Genomic DNA, 25,016 nt, shown 5'->3' on the forward strand with positions numbered 1-25,016 from the left:
ACTATTTATATAACATTATTGTTGCATAATTTTACTCCATGCAAGACCGTCTATTTGCATAAAAGAAAAAGTCCTATTAGATAAGAGTTTAAGGTCTTGCTTTCCAGACAAATGAATTAAAATTGTCCTTAAAATACAATATGAAACAAAACAAAAAACCTCATTTGACTAGCACAGTGCAAATCATTTTTATAACATGCACTGAAATTTATTTTATTTCCCTGATGAATTGTCCTTAGAGTTGAAAAGAATCTTACCATCATACATGCGTGCACTCTGCACTAAAGTGGTGAACTATTTTTAAGTACAGATCTTTAATTGTTTGCTGGTAATTTCATTTTGCTGCAGCATAAAAATCTATGAAAACTCTGTAAGGTGGAAAAGGAAAAAGATGCTCTGCAATAACGTTAATTGTTTTTTAAAAGCATTTAAAATCTTTAGGAGACTTTATAACACAATTAAAATAGGGGTTCTGGTTCAAATATGATTTTGATATTAAGCTCACATGGAGTTCTATGTTCTAAAACAGCCCTGTGATGCTCGGCCATTATTTGGGTTTCGAGTCATAATTAAAGGCCAAGGTCATGCCCCAGATCCCACATTCACCATCTTTTATTTCAAGAAGTGCCCCAAATGAGACAAAGATTCTTCCTGAGACTGAGACAATATACTTAGCTCAAAAAGGTGAAGAAGGTCGTAAGTAGTCCCGTCTCAAAAGCCTGTTTTCCTCTAATTATCAAGAATCCATCTGAGGAAGCCTAATCTGCAGGCTCCAATGAGGCAGCTGCCTGGCCCCTCCCATAGTCAAGGGATCGGGTTAAAGAACAGATTTACTTTCAGATGGGAGAGTATTTTGATATTTCTTAAGGTGATCTGAGAAATTAGGGATCACAACTGAAGATGGAAAACTTGAAATTCAAAAGTAAATAGACGTAGATCAGGCATACACATCAGTGGATGACTAGACTAATTTTAACATAAGAAGCAACGAAGTTAGAGAATTCACATTCACATGTGCTTTTTTTCTACGTACACTTGCACATCTAAGTTTGGCACAATGTGAGCCCAAGGTGTCGGTTAGCATATCGCATAATCACATCATTTCACCAATTGAACCAGATAGCTCTTTTAAAAATATCACATTTTAATATAAAAAGCTATACTATAAATTACTACATAGTAAATTCAATACTCTGAAAAAATACCACCCTGGAAAACCGCATCAGAATTTCAAGTTTGCATTAGATAAAGTTCACAGCAAACTCGTTGTAAAATGGTATTCACAACCTGGAATGCTGTGCATGCTGCATCTGAGTAGGTGCTTTGGCACCTCCACAAGTCAATTTTTCTAGACTGGTTCACTGAGGTTCATACATATATTGTTTTGTCTTTGTCTATAGTTCCAAGTCAACTTATTTTCCTGATTATTGATGAGATAGATCAATGCTGAGTTGAAAAGAAACTTTGCTAGGAAAGAGGTCTAGTAAAGGCACTAATATGTCCATAACCCAAACTCCAACTACATATATTTCTGGGGCAAAAAAACAAAAACTAAGTGGCCATTTCAGTTACTTAAACCTTGTTTCCCCTTTTGGTCTAAAGCTCATATGGTGTTCTGTGAGAATTTCTCCTCCTTTTCAATACATAAAAATTATTTTCATCCTGTAATACAGGTCACCTGCACAAAAATTAGGTCTACTAACTGAAAGAATTCTAGTAAAAAAAAAAAAAAGTCAAGCATAAAAGATATCCTTAACTTGAAAATTCTAAAGTTAGGGAAGTTAAATGGATATTTTGTGTCGTCATCTGGGTTTTGCCATTCTCCTAAATACTTTCTTTGTAGTTAATACATATCTATATAATGTGATATTGAATAAAATCAACATATATATCAATGAACAAAACAGAAGAGACCTGGCACGAGTTCTTTGAATAATCTCTTTAAATAAACCACCCTGTCTAAAAAATATTAGTAATTTTTTCCTCACATGGAAGATTCCAAACAAGATCCTGGAATCCAGAAATGCAGAACTACCTTATGTTAATAAGTTGACAGTCATCTTTCTATTTTCTTATCTGGAACACAATCTAAAAGAAAAAAATCTAATGTACCAGAAAAGGATGATACATGCAAAGGGGAAATGATTTAACAAAAAACTAGTCCACAATTTTTTCACGAGAGAAAAAAACAGTTAAGTCCTGTATAACAAGTCAGTCAGTCTAAACTGACATCTCTGTGGGAACTCTAACAAAAAAATTTAACTATAGTATTTTCTATGAAAAAATGGATCTGTTTTAAAAAATTAGCATGTTGGTGTACAATTCAAGTCACCGTTAATTAACCAAAAAGTGTTTAGCCGTGCAGTCGTGTCCTACTGGATAGTTGTAAGCATCTCTTTAGGCACTTCACTGGTTCATTAACAAAATACAAATTAAAGCTATAAACATAATGTTGTGCTCTGAGAAGATAGTCTAATCAAGCAACATAAATCAATGCAAAAATGTGACTTTTTGGATGCTTATATTCCTCCCCTAAGACTTGATATCTTTTTTTAACCAGTCGTCCAAAGAGATTTTTCTGGGGAAGGGGATGCTTTGGCATTATGAAAGGAACACTGTTCAACCCCAGTAAGGCAAAAAGCCTTGTGCAATAAAGAAATCTGAACCAAATTTCTTTATGGCGCTGTTTTAAAGGACACTTCTGCAGTGACATAATGGAAAGTTTAGTTGAGCATTTGTTTTTAACATATTGCACTCTTTCTTTTGTTGTTGTCCAATCACATTAATGCATAGAAACACAATTTTAACCTTTGAATAATAAACTGTTTAACCTACTATAAGAAAAATCATGGAAAATAAGTTCTAAAAGCCTAACAGGGAAAAAAAAATATAGGTATATTAACCTTCCTCTGTTTACCGCCATATAGAAAACACTATGAGAAAAGAAAAATGTGCAAAGAAACTTTTTGGTCAGTCTTGTGTGGGTACAGGTTTATGTGCCGACGAAATGAGCTGTGAGCAGCACTGTGAGCACTGAGTATTTAAGATGACTGAGGATGGCTGTCAGTGATAGAAAGGATTGTGCATAATTCCACTTTTAATATGTACATCTGATATGGAAAACTGAAACTTCTGTTTCAGGAGAGAAAGAGAAGAGCTGAATTTGGCATTTCAGTAGCATGCTATAGAATTCATCATGATTAACTTCACATTAAATTATGGACAATGGCTGTATCACATTTCACGTTATCGCCAATAGCAGTAAGAAAAACAAAAACAAAAACAAACAAACAAACAAATCCAAACAGTGCCTGACAAATAATCTCCTAGGGACACAGGCTTGTGTCCTGTGAGCAGCTTAGTTCAACAGCGCATGCTTTTCCTCTACCAAATTTAGGACACAACATGGAAAGTGGAGAATGGCCAGAGGAAGTCATTCTTTGCTGAATTCCAATATCTGAAAAAAAAATTGCTTGAGTAGATTGTAAGCGCTTTTCCTTATTTAACAACAAAAAAAGGGGGCGGGAAGGGGAAAGAGAAAAAAACACACACAAACCCAAAAGCGCTGACGTTAAGCATTAACAAACCAGGTTCATGATGTATGATCAGTTTCCAAAACCCAACTAGAACAATGCAAAGTAGTGCTCCTCAGTATTATTCTTGCAGTTGTTAGTAATGTTAAGCATCAAGAAAAAGAAAACACATCATTGCACATGACAGCCGCCCAAAAGAACGGCTAAACTTTGACACTAGAGAATTGAATAATTTTTGATGCTACATCACAAACAGCTTCAGATGTATATCTTATATGAAAAGGTCTTTACACATATGTGACATTTTCCCTGGGAGATGCTTCAGGTCAAATATCGAGTTATGGCACGAAGAGCATAAAGAAGTTCAGCTTGCATCCGTGCTTCCATTAAAAGTAAATTTACGTGAACCTAGAAATGAAAATGTTTTCAATTTAATTAGACCATCATAAATAACTGAAAAAACTTGAAGATTTTTTCATGTAGCAAACATTCATAAAGGCTTTGCTTGTATGTGCATATTCTAACGCTTGGGCCTATTGATGCATGCAGGTGATGTAACATTCCGAAGAAAACTATGCTTATAAAAAACGGTTCTTGTAAGCACTAAGAATGACCCCTAATGTCTTAACCATTCCAACGATTTGGTGAAAATATATGCTATGTAAAGCCAATCAATCTCTTGGGTTATGAAATAAAACTAATTTTTATAAAGAACAACTTTCCTACAAATTATACAAGTACTTTCTTCCAGTTGTAAAATTTTCTATGGTTATAAAATCATCCCTACATTTCTTATAGCCTATCCTTATTCCTTGGAAAGCTTTTGGAAACATTTCTTACTGTTTACTTGAAAGATACTAAAGTGAAAATCTGAAGCATACAGCAGTTTGTAATTAGTATCTGGTAACCAGTAGATATGCATACTTACTTGGAGTCTTTTAGATATAACTGCAAACAAGCGCCTAATTTTCGGGGGGGGGGTACTTCTCAGCTCATATGTTAAAATGAATAACCCATGTATTTTCAAAATTTATTACAAAGAAATATATTGTGATGTTATATTTAAATTATTTTGATAATTTTCTATAGGTCGGATATATTGTCGGATACAGTCTCTTGATGAGTAAAGAGAATTTCTATATGTAACTTAGTAAAAGAAGAAAATCGACTGCAATCGTATAAATAGGTCATAAAGATCCATCAATGAGAGGTGATGGAGGTAAAATGGGTATTTATTTGATGTGTGATTGGCTCTAAGACTTAAAAAAAAAAATCTATCACGTATTGAGGCCACAATCTTCTCTGTCAAGGTCATACAGTTATTTAGTGAATATTAGGACCCTAAAAGGATTTTCCTACTTTCATTTGGAAATGAAGATTCCTCTGTATCCAAAGAAATCTTCTTATAGAATAATATGTTTGGTGCAAAGGTCCTGCATTATATTGTCAAAATACTAAATTACCAAATTGGAATGAAGACCTGTTGTTCTAATAGGTTAACTCTAATGGCTGCAGTTAAGAATTTCTAAATGGAAATGCCTTCTGGGCCAAGATACAATTATACCTAACACAATATCCCAGTAGGTTTGATTTTCATTAATTGTTAGAATGATAGACAGTTTAGTTTCCCACAGGTATTTTTAAAATATCCATATTTAGATCCTGTAATGGCATTAATTTATTCATAGTTTCATGTATAATTTTTCATAATCATTACTTCTTATATCTATGGTATAATGTTTAGTCATGAAACGTACCTTTTCTGAGTGTTTGAACTGATGCCAGTAACTATCGTACATGCGCTTGGTAGTTCTCTCAGGATAGCAGGTCACTGTCTTAATGTAAACCTTCAGGCTTCGTTCAAGTAATTGATTAACTTCTCCATAATCATAGTCATCATACCTGTGAGCAATATGACAACAGCTTCACAAGGACAGAATGACAGTTTCTGATTTCTAAAAAGACGTTTATTGTCCAGTAATTAAATACCAAAAGCTCATAAATTAGTTCATCTAACAAACATTTACTGAATGCCTATATGTGCCATGTAGTTTCCATGTACTCTCCTAGGCACAGTGACACATTAATGAATAAAATAGACAAAAATCCCTGGTCTCATGGAATTTGAATTCTATTGAAGCAAAAAGAAAAATTAAAAAGATAACCATATAATATGTCAGACGGTGAAAACTGCTATGGAGATAAAATGAAACTGGGGCTGGGAGGAAGGGAGCTGTGATTTTCAGATAGGATGAACAGAAAGGCTTCGTGAGAACTTGACATTTGAGCAAATATCAGGAGAAGCAGAAGGAGAAGGAGCAAGAATAAAGCCTAAGGCAGGAGACAAGTGTTTCAGGGAAGAAGCAGTAATCCACTGTGTCTGGTGCTACTGACTCACATGAGATGATCCCTGGGAACTGACCCCGGGAAGTATCCAGCCAGAGGTCACTGGCAACCTCAGTAAGAGCAGTTTTGTTGGCGTGGGTGGAGTAAAAGCCTGCCACTAAAGTGGGTTCACGAGAGAATGGGAGATGAGAAAATGGTGACAGTTAAATATACAAACTTTTTTGCAAGAGACTTGCTGTGCATGGGAGCAGAGCAATGAGGCAATAGACAGAGAGAAAAGCAGGGGGAAGAAAGGATCTTTTTTTAAAGATGAGAGAAATAATGTCACGGGAAAGATCTCGTTATATACTGATGGGAAAGATCCAATAGAGTAAAGGTGATTCCGTAGGAGACAGAGGGAGATTGCTCGAATGGGGATCTTTAGATGGGCTTCTGTGTGCCCATTGCACACAGAAGCACAGACGGCTTATCCATAACGAGAGAGAAGAGCCAGCAGAGTAAATGGGCACAGATGCAGATAGGATAAGTGCAGAGGTGGGAGCTAGTGGGATTTCTCTTCTATATTTGCAGTTAATTTTTAACCCAAACTTAGTTAAAAAACAATACCTGAAGGATTTTTATAAGTTGTATTTAGTAGAATCCCCCAGACAAATATAATCACATCTGTTATTTGTCTTGACTATAATTATTTATTGCAATTACATTAAATAATATTGGTGTTTATTTTTCTTAAACAGGTAGGTATCATGTCTGTGTTTGAAAATGTGATGATTCTGCGCTAACTTATTGTCTAGGATGGTAAATGGGTAAAAAGCACAGTTATTGTTTACTGTCGTAATTGTGTCTTCTAGGTAGAATGTTCCATTAATAGCTGATTTTTTCAGGAAATTTGTGTTTTTCTTAGCTAAAATTATAGAACACTGCTTTGCTTAACAAATTGAATTCTAATTCCATTCCACAAAGACTTTCTGAAATTATATCAGAGAGGATATAATATAGTGTCAAATTGAATGTATTCATAACTGGGAATTTTCTCTTTCTGCAAGTCTGTCTCCATAAAATCTTTCAAAAACCAGCTCGAAAAGGCACATTCTCCAGAAAAAGTTTTCCTGATTAGACCATTCAGTTTCATTCACTCATTTACTCACTGTCCCCTCAATGCATACTTTTTGAATTTAGAGGCTCTTGATTTATATTGACTGATATTTTTGTTTCAGTGTTCTGTGACCTTATGTAAGCTTTATGAGGGTGGAATGTATCCTAGTTTTATTTATACCCTAATTACCATTCCCTCAAAAATAAAGAAATAGATAAATGACAAATTAAATAAGCCAGCATTTATTACAGTGATCGAAAGGGACACACAATACATGGTTTTTAATTGCCTAACTCTTCTAGGAAGGCTTCTCAAACTGAGTCTAATTTTATCCTATCCCCAAGGATTACTGATATTTTTACCCTCATTAGTAAATTGTTACTACTGTATTTATATATGCATGTTAAGATTCACAACAGTTAACTATAATAAGATGCTTTTCTATAAAATGGAATTAATTTTTTAAAATCAGAAATCCACATGTAACATTTTCTCCCCAGAACTGGATGCTCAACAGGATAGAAGTACGACTCTTGTCAGAATTTTCATTTATAAATGAAACCGTCTCCACACTGAACATACCTGATTCCAAACATACAGTGAACGTAGTTAAATAAAGCTCTGCGCAGCATGGTTGTGTCAACATCTTCGTGGGTGGCCATAGTGTTATAGGTGAGATTGTAGACCATGCGAAACTTTTCATCCAGAAGATGTCCAATGTCAGAATAAAGTCTGTTCACCAGGGAGAACCCATGATTTTCCCAGGTGTAGTCCTAAAAGAATAAAATGTATCCCCTTACAAAATGGGCATTCCTTATTTAAATAAACTCCAGGTTTTTATTCAATCTAACTACTTATGCAAGTAAGTGAAGACATTTCACATTTAATTCTAAGTTTGTAGCTTTACTATGAAGCTTTCACCCCAGTTTGTAGATTGGAATGTCATGTTGTTTCCTCAGTGGAGACCAGGATTTGGCATGTTGGTGATACACTGGCTACTTCCTGTGGTCAAGTACTATACGTATGATACCCTAATCTGGCAGGACCCCAGAAGATCTTGGACTATTCCTATGTGACCAAACCTGCTCAGGGACATGGACAGCAGTTCGTCTGAAACAGGTACAAAGGGGGTCTGTCTTAATTAAAAATTACACTCTCTTTAGAAGCCACATCATTACTAGTATGGCTATTTTTTTCTAGGAAGGGGAAGGGGCAGCCCGTAGGCCCGCAACTACTGGTTTGTGATCTTATGACAAAAAGCCTTTTTATTATAAATGCCACATATCACTTGATTTCCTCCCTGCTCCTCTCCAAAAAAATGGTATGAACATTATTATACAACTACTATGTAATAATGCAAGTAACTGAATAAAGCTGTTTCCTTTTGCCTTCTTAGCGGGGAAAATGTTGAAACACTAGTTCACCTACTGGGACATCCAATTAGACGAGGCCAAAAAACTCGATTAAATAAAAGGATTTACAGATATTATCAAAATGACCTATTAATTTCTTTAGAAGTCAATTTATGCACATTACAACATTTCACAATTAAAATGACAGTATTTATTCTCTAGTTTCTCTGAAATAAAGACATCTCATACCTGAGCTCGGAATGTTGGCAAATGTTCTTCTCCTCGTCTGGCAAAGTCTTCATACCCAAAACCAGGGTCTTCAATGTACCGGGAGACATCAGATGTTATAATCATGTCATCCTCAAAATCTAAGGACAATAACAAACAATCTAGTGTTAAGGCAGCTACACAGTTAGAACAATGAAACAAATCCATTTTCCTCCACTTTTTAGCTTTTCCACGAATTTCCAAAGTGACAATATTGACTATAGGGCTAAAATTCAGATAAAACATTGACTGTTGAAGTTTTGAAAACAATTTTATCACCAAATACTGGCAATCTTAACATTTAACTGTAGTTTCTCGGACAAAACATTGACTAAATTGAAATATCTAAATAGGAGTAGCAAAGATAGTACACTAGTTTTACTTATTGAGAAAAGGAAGATAGCACAGGCCTTTGAGTATAAAGCTTCAACTTTTGATCTTTCTGGGGGATGAAATTAGATGTGGGGAAAGAGAAGAGATGAAGGTAAAGACCACTATAGTTGAGTTTACTATTAAGATAGGTTTTGTTAAAATTAGATGGTGTTTCATCTGGACATACTCACAGTGAAAATTAATTCATTTTTAGCTTACTAAGAAGCATTAAGGAGAAGGACTGGAAAGAAACACAACAGGGAGGAAAAGTGGACTTTTGGGTGCCACTGGCATTCTTAGTGGACTTGAGTGTTAGTTCAACAGGAAGGTTCCATTTGTGAAAATTCATTGACTTTTACACCTAAGATATATGCACTTGTCTCTGTACATGAAAATAAAAAGTTATACAACAAATGGAGTAAATAATGTGCTAATGAGACTATGATTGGAGTATTATCAAAGTGGCATTCAGGAATATAGGAAGACAATATCTTAAAGCAGCTGTCTTCTGCATACTTGATAATATTAAAAATTCACCACTGAAAAATTGTGAATGCCCAATGCATGCAAATCTGATGTAAAGATAATTCTCTTCTAACTCACTTTTTAAAGGTTAATCCTTTTAATTACTTTTTTTTCTGATTGCAACCATTAAAAGGGAAGGAACAACCTTTATTTACTACCTTCTACTCTTGAAAATGAACATAGATTTTTCAAAATAAAAAGACTAGCTCCTTCCATGCAAAGAACAGTATTTTCTTAGTATTTTAATTCATATTTATACATTCACTATTTAATAAATAATAAGTAATAAAACAATTTTATGGCATATTTAAAAAAACTATAATTCTTAGCTGGACAGTCTTGAGACTGGCATTATCGAGTACTTACTATATATACAAGGTACTGTGATATGTACCTACTATCTAGTTTTTCTTTGTTTCATTAACACAAAAAGAAATAGCTACTTAAGAAATAAGTAAACTAACTGTATGTTACTAATACTATAGTCAATACTAAGCGTCAGTAAGAAATGCAATGTGGATTAGTTTAAGGTGATGTGGAAAACTTGTAAACATTAAACTACTGAAATTGTTTTGAAGCTTTGAAGTAACTTTCAATCTCAGGCTATCCCACAGCTGCTGTGTTGTCTCCTTGTGCACCAGCACTCTATTCAGGTCAACAGAAATGCTTTACAAATGGCATTTTTCAATGTATTATCTCTTAACATTTACCAACGAGGTTATATTTTCCTTAATCCAGCCCATCACATATTAATCAAGAGAAATGAAGCAAAACATGTGAAATGTAGCAGCAATCGCGGAGGCTGCTATGAAAGCTATGGGTTTTGTGGGTTGCAAAGTAAAATTAAACCAAGAACAGTGAGTGATAACTGAACTCTGTAAAACGGTTTCTCTCTTGAAGTGGTCTTTCCCCCCCACTGTACAACCAGGTGGTTTCATTTGCCAAATATCCATACTGGAGTTGACTATTATATAGCCAGTTCCTTTGACTTTGATATTAGTTTTTGTTTTGTTCATATACATTTTCAAGTTGTCACAGGACTTTTAAACATTTTTAAATAAATAATAAAGAGTAACTAAGCAAATAAGAAAAAATTTATCCTACAAATAGTATCCATTTATTTATTTTTAAATTAGGAGTCAATTAAGACCTGTTCTCTAGACAATTTTGTCCACAGAAAGAAATGTATGAAAGTCTCTCACACCACAAATTTCCCCCCCCAAATTTATCTTAAGAAGTTAGTTTTAAGAAAGTTGAAATTAGTACTCTGATCAACAAATCTAAAACTCTCATTTTAATTCTACCTAAACAAATATTTTAAAGTCTGGACTCAAAGGAAATAGTATTTTGCACATTATCTGCATTCTTCTGCCCCTAAGAGGTAGCTATTAACATAATACAGAAAAAGTTATGTTACAGTAATAGAACACCTTTTTACCTTGAAAAACAAAAATAAAAGCTAATTAACCATTACACTAAGCTACAGAAAAATACTCCCATAAAACATTTTAAATATTTATTTTCTTCAAAGGCTTGAAAAACTATTTCTAGAATCTCTACATGTTATCTGGAATGCTTTATCACACTGGTCCAACCAATACATTGTTTTATAGGAAAAAATTAGTTTCTATTTCCATTTTAAAACATGGTGAAGTCTATAAAAATGACTCAATTAGCCACTATACAGAGTCCCTTTTCTATGTTATCTTTGTGTGACCAGTAAATTTAGTACTGAGAATGTTTAAGAGTAAGTAATGAAATGATTTATTTCCTTGAATGATTTATAAATGATATAGCCTCTCCTATGAAAATTACAACATAATTTTTGGCTAGGGTCTAAGACTTGCTCGTCAAAATTCACTTTAGAAGACAGCAGTCCCTGCTCAAGGGTCCAAGAAGGTAGAGCCTGGGATCCAAAATATGTTTCCATTATTAAAAAATAATCTAAAAGAAATAAAACGTTTATATCCTTCAAGTTCTAGTGATCTTAGACAGGCTCCTAAAAAGAAATGTCTAAAAGCAAATAAATATTACTGAATTTAATACATGTGTCTACATTTTAAAATATTGGTTTACCTAGAAGGTTCACTCCAGGCTCATTAGTTTTCTTTGTCCTATTTGTTCTCCCTGGATGTTTTTCTAATCAACTCTTTTGATTTTAACTCCTAATTATATGCTGATAATTTTCAAAACTTTATCTTGTGTGTAAAGCCCTCTCTTGATCTTCGGACTCTCTGCTAAACCCTTGATACTCTAAATGTGGTCTGCAGACTAAGCAGCATTAATATCACTTGGAGGAGCATTAGAAATGGGGCCTCTGGGGTCGTAGCCCAGACTGGCTGAATCAGAATCTGGATTACAACCAGATTCCCCAGTGACTCACATGCACAGGAAAGTTTGAGAAGCATTGTGTTGGACATCTCCAGACTGGGTGTTTTACAGACATCTTAGCTCAAAATGTTCAAACTATGGCAGATTGCATGTTCCTTAAGGTTAAAAAAAAACATGATGAGGAGGCCTCTGTAAACCTAACCAGCTACCTTGTCACATTCCCTACTTCATGATTAATGTCCTAACAACACAGACCAACTTGTTTCTGCAGCAAGCATCCTATTTCATACCATCGTTCGTGCCTTGGCTCAGGCTTGGATGCTGTTTACCACCAACTCCCCTGTCCCCCAGCCACTGCCTGACTCCTTTGCACTTAAGATTCTAAGACTTAGCTTAGAGCCAAATGGCTAGAGGAAGTCATCTTCTAGGACCCTTTCTGTCTACACTCTTCACCCACCAAGACTGGGTTCTGGGTCCTCTTCTAGGCTCATTCATATACCTTTCACCTCCTGCTATATATTGTAATCATTTATTTCTCTTCCATTAGCAATGACAGCTCCCAGGGGGCAAGAACCACGTCTAAGCCTGAAAATCTGAGTACCTATCACAATGCTGAGACTATCTGGGACACTCAATAAATATTTGTAGAATGACTATTAAACCAATAACTGAAACACTGAGTTTCCTTATTTGGGATTTCCTGTTGGTTAGAAGCTCTGAGAAACTGTTACTTACTATACTCAATTTGGTAGATAAAATATTTCATAAAAAAAGATCACCAGGGGAAATGACAAAAGGGGTTCTTGTTTTTCCTGGTAAAATTTCCAAGAGCTATTGGTCAATAGCAATGCTATGTTTAAAGGTAATAAACAAGTTATGGTCAAATCAATTACCCTCAGAATTTATGAGACTGATCTGTATTAAGATTAGTCATTTTGAAGCCCTCTTTTAAACTAATGGAACTCTATTTTAAAAACAAATATTATGTAGATTGATGACTTTGAAGGGTTTAAACTCTCTATTGAGTCTATGCTATGTTAATAACATTTACTATGTTGTGTTCAATGGCTTTTTTAGTCATAATTGAAAAGTTTATCTCCTGTTTTAAAGTCTCTTAGAAAATTTAAAAAATGTGTTTTTAATTAAGACTAGAGCAAAGAAGCCTAGCTTTTAATACAGAATAAATTCCTCCAAATTCAAGCTAAGAAAATGACCTAAATAATACATTTTTATAAAGTTCCAAAGATTTCTCCCAAGAAATGCAAATGTAAGTGCAATGTAATTTTAGAACTAATCTGGAAAAGAAAAGCAGCAGTGTGAGAACAATCCTCCTACATACTCCCCACCCACAGAAAAGGCAAAGATATTTTTTAAAAAATTTACCTATTGAACCAGGATTTCACTTATCATCAAAAAACCCCACAAAAGTAGAATAAATTAAATATTCCTATTTAACTTTATAAGCAACTGGTCTGCTTTGAATAGCATTTTATCCAGGATATAGCATGGGCTACAAAGCTGCAAGTTCCTCTCAACTGGATCTGAAACACAGTCAAAGACGCACCAACATAACAGAGGAATCAATAGCATCAGGTATACCAACTACAAGGCAGAGAAGGAGAAATAAATAAAGGGAACACGGTAGCAGAATGAATCAGGTTTTATATATCTACGAGGAAAATACTGAAGGTGGACTGTCAGGGTACCAAGAACAACTAAAAGGGAAAGACAGCAAAAAAAAAAAAAAAAAAAAAAAAAGGCACCTGAATGAGGAAATGAATGAAAAGTATCTCCAGAGACCACGAACAGACTTTCTTTTGTCTCCTTCTCAAAACGAGTGGTCATTTCTTCCTGAGATGCCTCTTCATCTTCCCTTTCTTCTTGAAGCCTTTTCATTCTTTCCATTAAGGCCTCTAGCTCACTTAGAGAACCTACAATCTGGAGCCAGACAATATAATGTTGGTGTTAATATTAAAAATCATTTGAATAAAAGTCTCTATCCCCCAATGTCACCTTATTATGTACATATAGTAGCATGGGCACCGTTATTAAGTTCCTAAGTGGGTTTTTTACTAACTCCAAAGAAAGTCGTATGATGTTTTCAGAAGTGTGATGTTTCCACTTCAGATATAAATATAGAAAGTTTGTAAGTATAGGTATATTTAATCTAGAATGCTAGCATTTGGTATATATTAAATTATATACTGGTTTATTTACAAAAATGAGGCAGCTTCAAATTTCCTACTTTTTGCTGTCATAAGATATATTTTCTATTGGTTGTTCCAGCGTCTTACAGACACAAATATATCATTCTGGGCTCTGCTGTCCAAAGGATGTAACAGGAAAAGCCTATGATCGCTAGAATGCATCAATATTTTATGCAATATTTTATCATTTTATTTATGATTTGTAATCACATCTTTCTGCCTTAAATGCTTCTTTAAGACATTTCAGAACTTCATGTGCAGGTTAAATTTTTATAGTAACAAAAATAATGCAAAAAAAGTTCAAGTATATAATATTTAATCAGAGAATAAACTCTCTCTAGGTATTTTTAATGTTAAGGAAGTTTAAAGGCAAAACAGGAAACAGTTAAGAAAACTGACCCCAAAGCTGTTGCCTGTAAGAGACGCATTTTCTATGTTGTTGTCATTAGCAAGGTCACACACGCAGAAATTGTTAACTGATATTAGCCTGAATCCATTGGAGATTTCTGGATCTCTCTCTGGGTTGATGCCACTACCAAAGACAAAGCTTGCCAAAGCATGATAATGTGCCAGCAGGACCACAGCGTGTACCAGTTCGGGCAGAGACCAATTATTTTCTCCAGTTTTGACAAGTTTCTGGAATAAGAAAGCAAGTCAGAGTGAAAATGAAAATCATAGAATGCTATAAGGCAATTTTAGAAAGTACGGAACATCTACCAAGTTTCATACGTCCGTTTCTAGTAATAAAACTTAAAACTGTTTTAAAAATCTTTCACATATTAAAGATTTTTAGAGATAAAGGGTATTAATATTTTTATGACTTTTGATAATACCACCCAAAGAGCTTGGTAAAATTTACAATGCTTTTGCCAGTCTTTGCAGGATTATCATTAAACCTGAAAGGATAGCCAATACTCATCATCTCAAATTTCTCACCTCATATTCACTTCTACTTTTATTTATTTATTATTATCATTTCTTTTTCAAACAAACTCCTGAAGCTACTTTCACTAAGGTCACATATGACCTCCAAATGGCCAAACCTATTTCTTTTTAGCCTTTATCCCATTTGATCTCTGCAGAATTTACATTGTCCTCACTTTCTTCTTGAAATTAATCTCCCTTGACTTCAGCAATTCCACCTTTTTTTTTCTTGGTGCAATTTCTACCTGAGATGGATCCTTATTCATCTCGCTCACAGCCCCCCTTCTTTTTCTGCTAGCCTCCACAATGCTGGCTTGCTCTGTCCTATGCATGATCTTTCCTTGTACAATATCTCCCCGGATGGATCACATTCCTTCAACTTGACCTCTGCTTATCTATAAATAACTACCCAATACTTTTATTTTTATTCTTCCTTTATCTTGAGCTACAGACTTGTGTTTCCTTCAGTAACTGGACATCACTACATGGATGCCAGAGTCTTCTGTCCTCGGGGCTGTGTATGAATCCTGCTCATGGCATTGCCTTCTGCCCAGAGTCATTCTCCTGTCCCACTCTCTTTCTCCATCCTCACATTCTGCCAGTCACCAAGTCCTGCTTGTTCTCATGTAGAATAATATATGCAGTCGGATCCCTCCTCTTCATCTCCCCAAGGCTTAAAAAAAAAAATCACCTCTCACGAAAAAGTTACTGCAACTGTTTTATGGTGGGCCTCCCTGCTTCCAGTCTGTACCATTTGTAATGTATCTTCTGTATCAGTAAACATTATTAACTCAGCTCAAAACCTTTAATGATTCTTGATTCTTTATCGCAGTGATCTCTAAGCTCTTTTGTGCATATGTGTTTCTGACAGTAACAATTGGGGGCCCACGCCCTGACTATTATGTCCTTTTATGTACATTTATTTATAAATTAATATATACTTATAAAGTACGCTTTATATAGACTAGTTATATACATGTACTGTAATACTATTCTGAAATACACAAAAAATATAAAGGAGTATAAGAATACACATACAACAAACACACACATGCATATTTTCTAACATTTTGAAGGACTGTCTTGTGCACCCATGAAGTACCATCATATAACTCTGGACACCATAACTTTCTGAGGATAAAACACAAATTCTTTAATACACATTCCATTTCCTATCCTCCACCTTATATAACCATTTCTCCAAGGGAGTAACCTGAAGCTATTAACTACTTTTCCAACGTATCATAATATTTCATACTCTCCTGTCTGGAATGCCCTCCTCTACCTGAAAACTCCTCCTACTTAGTCTTCAAGACCTGGCTCAAATGTTACCTCTTCTGTGAAAGCTCCTGATCCCATTCTCTTTACTCATACATTTATACCCTCTTGTGCTATGACTATTGTCATTACCTCCCTAGATTGCTCTTCCCTAGACTCCGAGCATGTCCAAAGGCAGGGTCTATCTTTTTAGAGCTACCGATGTTCTGACGCAAAGTAATTAACATGGGACATAAAAATAATGAGTAATCCCTGTATCTAACTATGATGAATTAGAACATAAACCTCAGGGCAACACTGTGCTTCTGATTCCCAAATAGATCATCAAAATTTGAGAGTATACAGATTGACAAAAGCTAAGTTTGGCTAAACTGGGCAAATAACTAACAAAAAAATAGCTGCAAAGAGGATTTTTTAAAAAGGACACTTCAATGCATTAGAAGCGGGGATTTTAAATACCTAAGGCTTCTACTGATCATTTAGATGACTGCTGCTATTTGTTAAATAGTTACCAAGTACCAAGCACCGTGTTAAGGATATTAGATCACGACCTCACCCTGTAGGCCTTTGATGGAAGCTCCTTTTGAAATGCAAGTGCTCTAGTCAATCACAACTCTCTCTCTCATCTGAGCCCTAGCTTCTAGAGGCAGTTAAGCGTTCACACACCAGCTGGCAAATTACTTTTTATCTGCAAAATCATTTTGTGAAAATCTTAAAATTATGAAATGTTAGCACTAGAAAAGAGTTTAGAGCTCATTGAATCTAGGCCTCTTATTTTATAGAAGGAGGAACTACTGGGTCCACATAAGTTAATTCAGTGAAGGTCACACACTGGTGAGTAACAGTAGAGACTGGAACCCAGGTACCCTTATCAAGCTAGTATATTTTCTTTGTTCTACCTACTGCTTTAAAATTGAAATCAACTTTTCTTATAGCCACTCATTAAAGCACTTCTAGAAGCTAATTACTGATTATTTAAAGAGAAGTATCCATTTAAACTTAAATTAAACCCACTGACTTTCTAAAGTTATCTTTTCTACACATATTAATACACCATTATTTTTCAAGTTCCTAACATGCAAATATTTAAAATTAAGTCTTAAGCAAAATACTTAATGAAAAAATGAACTCTTAATTAGAATCATTAGTAAACATCTTTTTTATTTCGGATAAACACTCAGTACCTGAATGTGCTCTTTCGTGATCAGCCAAGGTCGGTGTGCTAGTAGCTTATTTATCTCATTAAGATTTTTCAGTCTTTGTGGTACATATTCCAAACCATTCAACCACTCAGCAATACCTCCTGTCTTTAGAAATTCATCCACATGCATATTTATTAAGTAAGAACACTGATGTCGAGCGGCAGCCTAAAACACAAAGAGTTAGCTGATAAAACCATCGTGGTAGAGTCTTACGCTACTATTTCTACACAAAAACCTAGGTGGAATTCCTAATTTTTATAGCCAATCTTCTTTTCTTACAGAATCCTCCTCCTTCTAAAACTTCCATCGCAATGCTGCTATAGATTCTTGAATCAAAACATGAAGCTGACAGTTGTATAATCAAATAAATCAAGCTAATTCCTGCCTCATCTAGAAGGCTGATATTGGACTGGTCAACACAGAAGGCACGTTCTTGTTTTGTTAAGGAAGTACATGTCTGCTTCATTACGGTAAATCATATGAACTGTATTCTATTTAAAACTTAATAAAATCTCATTAACTTGTATTCCAGTAACTCGGAATGCATGCTCATTTGGGTAATTCTCTTATTGCCTTTGAGATAACTGTGATATCAGTGTTATCTGTGCACATCACCCTATTGAGAAGACACAGAAGATCACTGACCCCTTCCTTCCTATGCAGTCAAAATGAGCCTTTATAATGACAAGTTGGGAAATCATGCAAAGCAGGCTTTTCACCACTCCTTTCCTCAGGGCTCCTTCTCAGTAAAATAGTGTTGTTGTATTCTTTCTATTCTCTCTGTCTTGTGGCCTTCTTAGTTTATGACACTCTAGGTCTGCTTTTACCTTTACTGTCCTTAAAAACTTAAGCTAAAATTATAGTCTTAGTAAAGTGCGTCATTCAGTAAAACATAGTACGCTGTCCTTTTTTTTGTTGTTGTTTAAAACTTCAGTGAGAGCATAAACAAGATAATCAAATTAAACTTGGTAATGACGAATCTGCTAACTCCTGGCTGGCTCCCCTAGTGCTGCCAGCCCAGCTGCTCTAAATCTCCAAACATACGGCACTTGAATCATGTTCTCATTCCTCTTTTTCTCCAGAATACCGTTCCCCTGAAAATAAGACCTAACCGGAAAATAAGCCCTAGCATGATTTTTCAGGATGACATCCTCTGAACAAAAGCCCTAATGAGACTTTTGGAGCAAAGATTAACATAAGACCCGGTCTTATTTTCTGAGAAACACGGTAATTTGGCTATAGCCAAGAAGCACTGCTTCTTTCTACCTTTCTCACGCCTGCTGCCTAGCATCCCAATTTATAATTCTCTCTGCCCCAGAACATTATGGTTAACCAGTACCAAATACTATACTAAAGAGCATTATAATTCATTTAAGACTTCATCTCTTATCCAGCCTCCAGTGGTACAAACTGACACTTTCTTCTTAGCCAAAATAGCGATATTTTCATGTAATAAAATGACTAAATAAAATGTCACAAACCACCGTTTCATATTGATAAAAACAAGATACCAAGTACAAAAACAAAACTTGTGGGATATTATTTTGATTCCTACAAGCATCTTTAATCACAAGGAATTAAATGTGGAAAATGATTTTAGTGAAAATTAAAGGAGAAACTTTCAGTACATTGAGTAGTTTAAGCACTCAAAATGTCCCCAAGGAACTTGGTATCCGAAAGGCCACAGACTTCCAATTCTTAGTTTCATAAAATTACAATTAGCTCTCCACACCTACACACAGAATATTACAAGGGAGAAGGAATACGTGAGGGGTGTGCCGGGCAGCCCGTAAGCAGGGGAAGAGCGCACCATGATTGCGATGTAGTGCCTGTGCGGTAGAGGAAGGGGGCCGTCCATGCGCAGCATGTAGAACTGGCTCCGCAGGAAAGACTCCAGGTACTGAGCGTGCAGACTCATGACCTGGGTGATGTTGTCCAGGCGCCCGGATGTCGAGTATTCTTCCACAAGAAAGTTAGTACGTTCATCCACTGTGTTGGCTTGAACAACCTTACAACCAAGAAACCCAAAACAAAATAATTATTGAGAAGTAAACACATCCTTGGTTTTCATAAATCATGCCACTGTTGGAGCAAACGACTGTTCTTTTGATATTAACAGACACTGAAATTATGCACTTGCTCAGAAGAAAGAAAGCACCACTCATTTTTGGCTCTGGTACCACAATTTATTAAACAACAAATGTCAAATTATCAAACATTACACACACAGCCATGAAATTGGAGAAAAGAAGCTTCCATCTGCTTTGCCAGGAACATAAGGCAAAAAATTTCAAGGCTCACTTGCATGGCTATAGTCACACCAATTTGTGGTGAGGCAAAAGCAGTGGCATTTGATTACATACATTTACAATTTTCTCTCAATAGCCTATGAAGATACTCAATCGCATTATATTTAGACAAATATTTTCAATCTGATCCTTTGCTTGTTCTTGTTATTCAACATTTAAAAAGGCCTTCTGAAGCTTTAGGGACAAAGGAAAATATGATCATTTGTAGGAAAGTGTTAATTGAAAAATTAATAAGGACACCAGAATACTGTCATTCTTGTTTTGAGCCTATCATGTTAATTACTAAAAACAAGATAAGTTATTAAAACGGAGATCCTCCATCTTAGGGAATCAAAAGAGCTAACTCAAAAATAGGTTATTTATATATAGCTTTATACACAATGACAGCTTGGGCATCACACCAAGAGTTGGCTCAGAAGGTGTTAAGAGCTTATTAGCACCTTGTAGAAGGACCCAGCTCTGTGGGAATTAATACACATGAGAAGCATATTTCTAGGATTGGTTCATTATTTACTGATATTTTAGAATTCAAGTTCTAGACTTAAAAAGAATGTATTCCTTATTTTAGATAAGAAACAGATTCGAGTTTAAATCCAAGCCCATGCACCTAGTTAATAGCAGAGCCTGATCTAGAATCCAGGTCTCCTAAAGTCCAGACTAAAGGACTTTCTTTGGAAGCATTCACACAGTTATTAAGCAAACTCTGTTAACTCTTCAGGGCTGGCTTTACAGTCTCTTCTGAAAAATAACTACAATTTATATAAAAGGCACTATTGCCTGAGGAAAATGTAATTCTGAAGAAAATATAATGTCTGAAAAGGGAAAATTGTGAGGGAGTGTTAATTACAATGGTGTAAAAACGAAGCAATTGCAGTTCAGCTCATTATAAAGCCAAATATACTTTCATTTGCCCATTTCCCCCATTTTGTCAACTATGGGGACCAAGATGATTGTTGAAAACATAATAGGATCCAGATAAATTACGTATAATTAGTATAAAATATCTGTTGTATTTTCCCTAGAAGTCTCTTCTGTTTAACTGATGACTGACAAACATTAATAGATTCATATAGTGAGTCTATCCTGAAAACAGCGGTATCTTCTGCAAACCAGATTATCCTCAAATATATGCTGGGAACACGACTGTTTCAGGAAGTCTTTACACATACAAGGCAATCACTCTGCTAAGAGCAGTTTCTCCACCATGTGAGGGAAATCGGCACACACACCGCAGTTTCTCTAACGCATGACCACCGCCTAGATTAGCTATAGTCACCGAGCTCCAAAACATTACTGTTAATTTTCATTTAATATTTTCATTTAAATGGTAAGGTTACTTAAAAAGTGAAATGAAAATGAAGGAACGGCTGAGTCTGGCAATGACCTAACATGTATTATTCAAATTCTACTCATCACTTCCTTTAAGACAATGCCCAGCACGTAACAGATGCTCTATAAATACCATTTGTGGACTAATTTCAGAACTATATGGGAATAATGTTGGTGCTTTAAGAGAAATGACATCTTTGCAATAGTGCATCAGTATATATAACCCTATGCAATATGAATTCTAACACCTGGAAGCAGAGAAAAAACTCCTCCATGAGTGGTTCCTAAGCTTTTCTTACCCCAAGTATATCTGAGAGGCATCTAGGAATCTAGAAGGTGCTGCATGTTGTTGCTGTGACCTTCATAGAGATGTACATCTACATAACAGGATAAACCTTGTACTGATTATAATCTCCTTTGTGTCGTTTTCGTTTTACAAACTTTCTTTCTTGCATTTACAGTTTGACTCCCCACACTCACCAAAGGTACAGATTGTATAGGAGATTCTGTAACATTCTGTGCCACCAAGACTTAGAACCAAATGAAAAAAATAACTACTCGTGATGTAATATCATGTTTTATTTAGGAACAGCTTTAATTGGGAAACTTAACAGGTTTAGTTGGGAAACTTACTTTTTCATTTCAAAATATCTTAACATTTACGTAATTTATAATCACTGTGAAACAGTGGCCATTTTAAAACATAAAACCTTCAGGTTAATATTAAATTTTATTACTGTTAGTAGCTTTGCTCAGAAGTTATATTTGAAATCAAATATGCTAAAATTTATGTTTCTAATCTTGCAGTGCTACCTAACTCTAAAATAAGAAGCAGAAACTTTTGAGTGAAATTGAAAAGAATATATCTTGGTGGTTTTCTGACATATAAATAAGAAACAAGAGCAAAACACATGTTTACTTCCATATTAAAAATGGAGATACTCTTTGGTACAATTAGTTTTTTATCACACTTTATGTATTTTAAGACAGATAAACTTACTTCCTTCTCTGGAATAAAGGCACTTGGTCCTCTTGTCAAGGGTTGAGATACTCTGATTCTCTTATCCTGTTTTTAACAGAAAAGTTTTAAGTATTAATGATGGCTTTCTAAGAAAAGTTAAATTGGTACAAATTTATTGCTAAGGTACTGAAATAAATAGAATTATATAAAATCAGGGTAAGTGTTAGGTCTCAGATCAAAAGAAACCCATAGGGCCGCTGTGCAAATAAGATAACAGGGCAGGCTCCTACCAGCTGGGTGCCCAGTAGGCTCCCCAAATGTCATTTCCCTGTCATATTCTAAAGCACCATAGAGTTTTTTCAGCCCATTGTCGACATGACTTAAAACCATCAACCTTCATAATACAATCATATCTACTAGTATACTAGTACACTGTTAGGCCTCAATTTGAAAGCTGAAAGGAAGGTTAAATTTAAAGAGGATTACATGCAACTCCCAAAGCAATGACTGGACCAGTTTTTCTGAATAGAATAGGAATAATCAGATTTAATATAAAGTTTTGAAGCTTAAAATAAGAAAAATATAATTAATTTAATCTAAGAAATGGGAGAACTCAACCATGCTTATTGTCCCACTTAGTATTCTACTGACTATTAACAACTGGCAAATTGCCAGTGGTATGTCTGTTCAATTTTTCTTTTTAAGTTTTTGATCTTTTTTTAATTTCTCTAAATTGAAAAATATTTCGATGGTCCCATTTAAGTGTGAATATCTATAAACCACAGAAATTCCAATTGGAGTAAGTCCCTTCCCTGTAGCCTGGAGGAGCAGGAATAGTCAGAGGGAGGCTCTCAGGCTTTGCAGTCCTTCTTAGCCAGGAGAAGAAGATAGGAGAAATGGCCACTTAATGTTCTACAATAAAAGTAATGTTCTAAAGTTCTGAAAAAAGAAGCCCTCCAAAACCATAACATAAAAATAGGGGCCATGCCATGGTTTATAAATATTATAAAGACTGAGTGGGAAATGAAAGAACATGGGAACAGACATCTACTGGAAAAGAGTATATTAAGCTTTAGGTGCCACCAAGACCTCCTCAGGAAGCTTCTAAACTGAGGAAGTAGCTCACATGGTTCCTTATCTGAGGATGGCAATATTTATTTCACATGACCTTGTCTCCTGACCACAGCTGATTAGACCAATAAATACAGAAGCTGATCTCTAGCTCATGGGTACCCTGATGAAAAAGTTCTGCCCAAATAGAATTGAGGGTAATTAGCTGCATCAGTAAGAGACTAGAGTACTACAAGTAACTCTAGAATACTAGAGTAACTAGACAAGTAACTCTAGAGTACTAGAGTATATGAAAGGAATACAACCTGACAGAGAGAAGAGAAACAAAATAGCACTTAGAAGCAGAGGCAAAGAGAAAGCAATAAAGAAGCACCAGAGTAGGCATGGACAGAGGCCTGCTTCTAAGGGGAAAACCACTAGTTTCTATGGATTCACTAGAAAAAGTAGAGCCTATTCATGGGCTCTCTCTTCTTTCCTTCCTCCCTCCTTTTCCTTCTCTCTCCATAAAGTAGTCTGAGTCTTTTTTGTTCCTTAAAATGAAAGAGCCTACCAAACACAAAATAGTTACTTTAAATCCTTTACTTTATTAGGAAGCAGTCACGAAACAAATTGGCCAAAGTAGACAGTCAGGCATTCAACGATTTTTTGAGAGCTTAATCAGATACTCTGGTAGACACTAAGGATACAGGGTGAACAAAATAGATATGGTTCCTGCCCTCATGAGCTTGGCACACAACCAGCAACAATTTTCAGGGTCCTATCAAAATAAATATATTGAATAATGACAATTTTAAACTGATAAAGTTTCAGAAAGAACTAAGCATCTAGTTATATTTATAAAGTGATGACAAATATATCTCGATTTACTGTTCAAGTACAATAGAGGACTCCATGTAAAAAGAGGTAGTTTAGAATATCTAATTTTGTATTTCTTGCCTACATCAACCATAATTTAGATTTACCCAGAAAAAAATTATTTAAAAGAAAAAAACAGATGTTTTTCCCTTTGCTGACCTCTGTAGATTATAGAAAGTAAAATTTCAAATACTCTCTATATAACATAGCCTAATGCACTAGCATGTTAAGACTGATCATTTCAAATGAACAAAGCAGTTAGAGAGCCTGATTGTGAAGACAAATCATAGGCTTGAGGAGAAAAAGGTCAATAGGGAGACAAGTGGAGGCTTTTAATTATATTTATAAGAATTACATAAAATTCAGAGAAAATGTAGGGAGGGAAAAATAAACTAAAAGTGTACAAAGGGACTTTGGAGATAGAAGTATTTATTACTAATACGATTTGTTTATTAAAAAAAATCACTATTTGATACATTTATCAACTGAATTTACTTTTAAATGTTTGAAATTGTTATTTTGCTTACAAAAATATTTTCCAGAATAGATGTTTAAATCTGAAATACATTTTCATTACAAATGGAACTACATGTGCTTAAAAAAATATAACATCTCTTAGCTTTAACCAATTGATAAGCAACTGAAACTCAACTTCATTTGTGTCAACATTCGTTTGTTCATTTATTCAGCAAACATTCATTGAGCAGTTGTTTTAGGTACAATGGGGACACAATGAAGGATTAAATTGGCAGAATTGCATGCAATTAATTATATGTAGCATATGAAATATTTCATAGTAGTTCCATACACAAAGTGGGAAGACATTGTTGTAGCAATTAGTTTACTTCATAATTTCCCTATTGTTGAACATTAAAGCTATGTACAGTTTTCCCTATTATACATGATGCTGAGTACTTTTGTACAAAGAGATTTGGGGGTATATTTGTGGTATTTAGGCTAGTTTCTTTAGGAAGATTGCCAGATAAGAATGTACTGGGGTTTAAGTTTTAAGTATCTTTAAAGTTCTTGTTGCCAATATGCTAACAAAAATGTTTTAC

The 25,016-nt window shown here is 34.9% G+C and overlaps 1 protein-coding gene across 3 annotated transcripts in view; it reads right to left on the bottom strand.

The window, feature by feature from the left end:
- Nucleotides 1–3,079: 3,079 nt before the first annotated feature.
- Nucleotides 3,080–25,016, bottom strand: part of SESN3 (sestrin 3) — a 58,328-nt gene continuing 36,391 nt past the window's right edge. For all 3 annotated transcript variants that reach the window (XM_081063835.1, XM_081063834.1, XM_081063833.1), the window contains 9 exons: nt 22,072–22,137; nt 19,244–19,441; nt 17,416–17,598; nt 14,429–14,665; nt 13,586–13,760; nt 8,577–8,695; nt 7,558–7,748; nt 5,291–5,435; nt 3,080–3,941 (listed from right to left, as the gene is read on the bottom strand). In XM_081063835.1, coding sequence (XP_080919961.1) covers nt 3,855–3,941; nt 5,291–5,435; nt 7,558–7,748; nt 8,577–8,695; nt 13,586–13,760; nt 14,429–14,665; nt 17,416–17,598; nt 19,244–19,351 — 1,245 coding nt within the window. In that variant the 5' untranslated portion in view covers nt 19,352–19,441; nt 22,072–22,137 and the 3' untranslated portion in view covers nt 3,080–3,854. The remainder of the gene's footprint in view (nt 3,942–5,290; nt 5,436–7,557; nt 7,749–8,576; nt 8,696–13,585; nt 13,761–14,428; nt 14,666–17,415; nt 17,599–19,243; nt 19,442–22,071; nt 22,138–25,016) is intronic.

This window comes from Rhinolophus hipposideros (genome assembly GCF_964194185.1).
Source record: "Rhinolophus hipposideros genome assembly, chromosome: 10".
Lineage (NCBI taxonomy): Eukaryota > Metazoa > Chordata > Mammalia > Chiroptera > Rhinolophidae > Rhinolophus > Rhinolophus hipposideros.